This window comes from Physeter macrocephalus, chromosome 12, assembly GCF_002837175.3.
Source record: "Physeter macrocephalus isolate SW-GA chromosome 12, ASM283717v5, whole genome shotgun sequence".
Classification (NCBI taxonomy): domain Eukaryota; kingdom Metazoa; phylum Chordata; class Mammalia; order Artiodactyla; family Physeteridae; genus Physeter; species Physeter macrocephalus.
In genome coordinates, this window is record NC_041225.1 from 32,392,187 (window position 1) to 32,396,215 (window position 4,029).

Here is a 4,029-nt window from a genome sequence, read left to right on the forward strand (position 1 = left end):
AGAGTGGCCCCCGCTCGCCACAACTAGAGAAAGCCCTCGCACGGAAACGAAGACCCAACACGGCCAAAAGTAAAATAAAATAAATAAATAAATAAAATAAATGCATTTAAAAAAAAAAAAAAAAAAAACTTTAGCCGAGTCTAGAATGGTTAAGGAGTATAACTGTCTTAACAGCAACCACAAAAGGCCAGAATCCCAACCTCCGGTCGGCTCCGCATCTGGGGTGATACAGGCCTTTGAGCAGTCAGTGCAATGGCTTTTTAAGATTTAAGGTTTCTTCGAGAGGAGGAGAAAAGGCTGTAGCCCTGTCCCGCGAGGGGCCCCACACAGGACCGGGAAGTTAGGATGTGGCGTGCTGGTGGTGTTCTGTCTGCAGAGTCAGCCTGGGGAAGTTAGAGGGCAGCCTGTACCCTACACTTTTCACATGGCACCATCAGTGGACTTTTGGATGTTCCTCATGGGTTTAATACTGTAATAAAAGATAGTTAGTTACAAATAGACCTTGGTATAGTCGGAGATGAAACAACCAAGATATTTTTCTCTGCAGGAATTACAAGGCTAAACACCAAACCACGTAGACGAATAATTTTATGATCCCTTGATTTCATGCACCAAAATCATCCGTCGAATCACCTTGCCTATTTAGACCATAGCCTAGAACCACAGAGTAAGCAAAAAAGGGTTCAGCTAACCTATAAAAAGGTCACTAAGTCCATGACTAAAGCTTATACACTTTTCTCAGAAAGCTCACTCGGAGCCTGCTCACTCTGCGTGGAGGTGTGTTTCTGTCAGGCTGAGTTGTCTGATTTCCAAATTCCTCCTCATCAAAAGAAACAGAGTAGGCAGGAGACTGAGAGGTGTCTGCTGATAAGCGTCTTGACAGCAAATATAAATGATATTCATTTGACAAACAGTAGAGGAACCAGCATCAGAAGCAAAAGCAGACAAAAGAACTTAAATTACAGAGGTCTGAAGTTCATTCATGACGTACAGTAGCTCCGCCGGGCTAAATAAACCTGACCATGTCTCAGCTTTAACACAGAGCGTGTCCCCAAATTGTGTGCATCCTCTCTAGATTCGTTTTTCTTACCTGTATTTTCTAATATTTCCGCAATAAAAGTGGACAGGTTGTCACAATATAATTGTAAAGGCTTTAACAAATATGCTGAATATACTCTGCTTAATAATAACCAAATCATGTATAACTCAGTTTTAAAAGATTTCCATCCAGAATGCTCAAAATGAAATGTTTTGATGCTTAAGAGAGCAGATCTTCAGCTACATGGAGAATTTTGTTACACAGAAGGACTCACTTTTGCGGGTTCAGAAGAGACAAACATTGTACTGTAAAATAATTTTGAGAACACTCGGGCCTTGAGAACTAAGCAGAGAGAGGCCGCAAGAGCACTTCAGATACTTGAAGGTGTTTATCCTTCTTCTCTGAGGCGGGGCCAACAATCTTGATGCATTTAAATGATTATATATTATATTTGGTTTTATCACTTAAAACTTTAGGAAAATTTAAACTTTCTGAGTTTATGATAAGGAATGTAATCCTTAAAAGATATTGTTATTGATTCAACTTAGAAATAAAAAGTCTTACTGTGGCAGATACTCCGTATACCTTTTCTTAGCTTTCTGTTGTAAAAATAGAGTTTTCCTTATGGTCCCTAGGCAAGAGAACAATATTTTTACTATTTTTGTTGGTAATATTTTGTCTGAAAGACTCTCTCTTAATATAGCTAAAATTAAAAATTAGAAAAGAAGAAAAGCAAGAGGGCACCATAAATGACTTATATTTGTTTTCCATTAAACCAGTCAATGCACAAACAGTTGAGGCTTTTAAATTTCCTACTAGTGAACATAGTAGGGTATTAGCTTTTTTGTGTATTATTAAAATAGGCTTAAGATTTTAAGTGAAAATTTAAAAATCAATTTTAAAGGAATGTAGGGAAAGTGAACATTTTTGAGCCCTTCCTATGTGCCAACCATTGGTTAAGTGCTTCATATATATTCTCATGCAATCCTCTTTTCCATCCTCTGAGGTGGTACTGTTATTTTTTCCTATTTTACAGATGAAAGGACCAAGAGTAGTTACCCATAGTCACAACTGATGGGTGGCAAACTTTGTGGTGCAAATAGAAACATTCCTTCAGGAATTTAGGGCCATATATGTTATATAAATCATAGTATCTATACGTTTATATCCTCTGTGTACTGTTCACTTGTTTTTTAAAACTTTTTATTATGGAAAATTTCAATTGCATTCAAAAGTAGAGAGCACGGTATCACGAACGGCCCTGTACCCGTAGCCAGCCCACTTCAGCAGTTGTCTACATGGCTAGGCTTGCTTGCCCCATTCCCCTACTCACTCCTTCACCCCTCTGCTCCCAGATTATTTGGAAGAAAATCCCATACATTGTAATTTTCGTAAATAAAACCATGACACCATTAATCAGCATAAAAAACTAAGAGTAATTCCTTAATCTCATCAAACATGCAGCCAACGTCTAGATTTTCCTGATTGTCACGTAATTTTTTAAATAACTCAGAATTCAAATAAAGTCCATACATTGCAGGTGGTAGAGATATCCCTTAAGTGCTTTAATTCATAAATTCCCCCTTTATCTCTTTTTTATTCCCCCTTGCAGTTTACTTATTGAGTAATCCAGGTCATGTGTCCTGTACAATTTCCCATAGTCTAGATTTTACTGATTACAGCCCATGATACCCCTTAAGGTGTTCTCCTGTCCCCCTGCTTATACCTTGATATAGTCAGAGATTGGTAGAGTTAGTTAGCAGTTTTAATTAGTGTTTTAGAGATTTGATGGTAGTGAGAGATTTGATCAGATTCAGGTTCTACTACTTTAAAATAAGCAAAATTGCTTTGTAAACTCTTCTTTCTATAATACATACAGAATTGCAACATACGTTATTAAGCCTGGTGTCTTATTTTGGATGGGAGTTGGGGATTATTTTTTTTCTTTCGTTTGTTTTAAAATATGTCCAGAATCTCTCCCTGTCTGCTTTTGTTTGCCTTGACCATGGTAAGAAGAGGGGGGCCCACCTGGAGTGGAAGAAGTCATGAGACCTGGCTCTGTACCACCTGTGTCCCATTGCATGGTGGCCAGGGACAGTGCTGAAATCTTTTTCCTTTATAAAATTTAGGATTCCTTCCAAATTGTTCTGTTTTCTTCCAGCTCAGAGTAATATTTGAAGCCTAACCATATATATTTTTTAAGTTATTTGGGGGATGTTCAAGAGATGGATGCATATGTTTCTAAAAGACCTTTAAATGTAGTGTCTTCCTTTTTCTTCCCCTTCTAGCTATTGTAAGCATGTGACAACCTACGAAGAATCAAATTTTTCTCTGAGTTATCAGTTTATACTAAATCTCTTCTCCTTCTTGCTAAGAATAAAGACCTCCCTTCTCCATGAAGAAGTGAGCTTAATAGAAAAGAGACTTTTTAAAGCAAAATACAGTACAACAAAAAAGAAATCTTCAAGATCCAGGAAAGCAAGAAAATGTTGAGAAAAATGAAATGGAAACTTTCTGGGGAAAATATTTTAATAGTGACAGTAATGTCAAATTGTAATATAACATCACAGAGAATGATGAAAAATAGAATTTTGTTGCAAGCATGTACATACATACAAATATATGTATCAAACTGCTTATTAAAATGTATATTAGAAAACAGGTGAAATTTGTTTGAATTTATTTTTTAAATTATGAATGTTCTCATTGTTAAAATAATAACGTTGTATAAATGGTATCCAGGAATTTGTATTCATTGTATCTTAAAGCTAAATTTTCTTTTTAAACTAGATCACTTCTTTAGCTCTTTATGTCCCGGAATAAATCCCAGATGGATCAAAGATCTAAACATTATAATCTTTTATATATACATATATAAAGTATTAGAAGAAAACAAGTGTGAATGCTATGATGATCTTGGATTGGGGAAGGACTTTCTAAGATGTCTCGAAACCAGAAACCAAAAGGAAAAGATTGATAATGTGACTACA

At 36.2% G+C, this 4,029-nt stretch overlaps 1 protein-coding gene across 3 annotated transcripts in view; it reads left to right on the forward strand.

The window, feature by feature from the left end:
- Nucleotides 1–3,692, forward strand: part of TAF1B (TATA-box binding protein associated factor, RNA polymerase I subunit B) — a 59,500-nt gene extending 55,808 nt beyond the window's left edge. For all 3 annotated transcript variants that reach the window (XM_007127651.3, XM_055089039.1, XM_028496675.2), the window contains one exon: nt 3,328–3,692. In XM_007127651.3, coding sequence (XP_007127713.1) covers nt 3,328–3,532 — 205 coding nt within the window. In that variant the 3' untranslated portion in view covers nt 3,533–3,692. The remainder of the gene's footprint in view (nt 1–3,327) is intronic.
- The last annotated feature ends 337 nt before the right edge of the window (nt 3,693–4,029 follow it).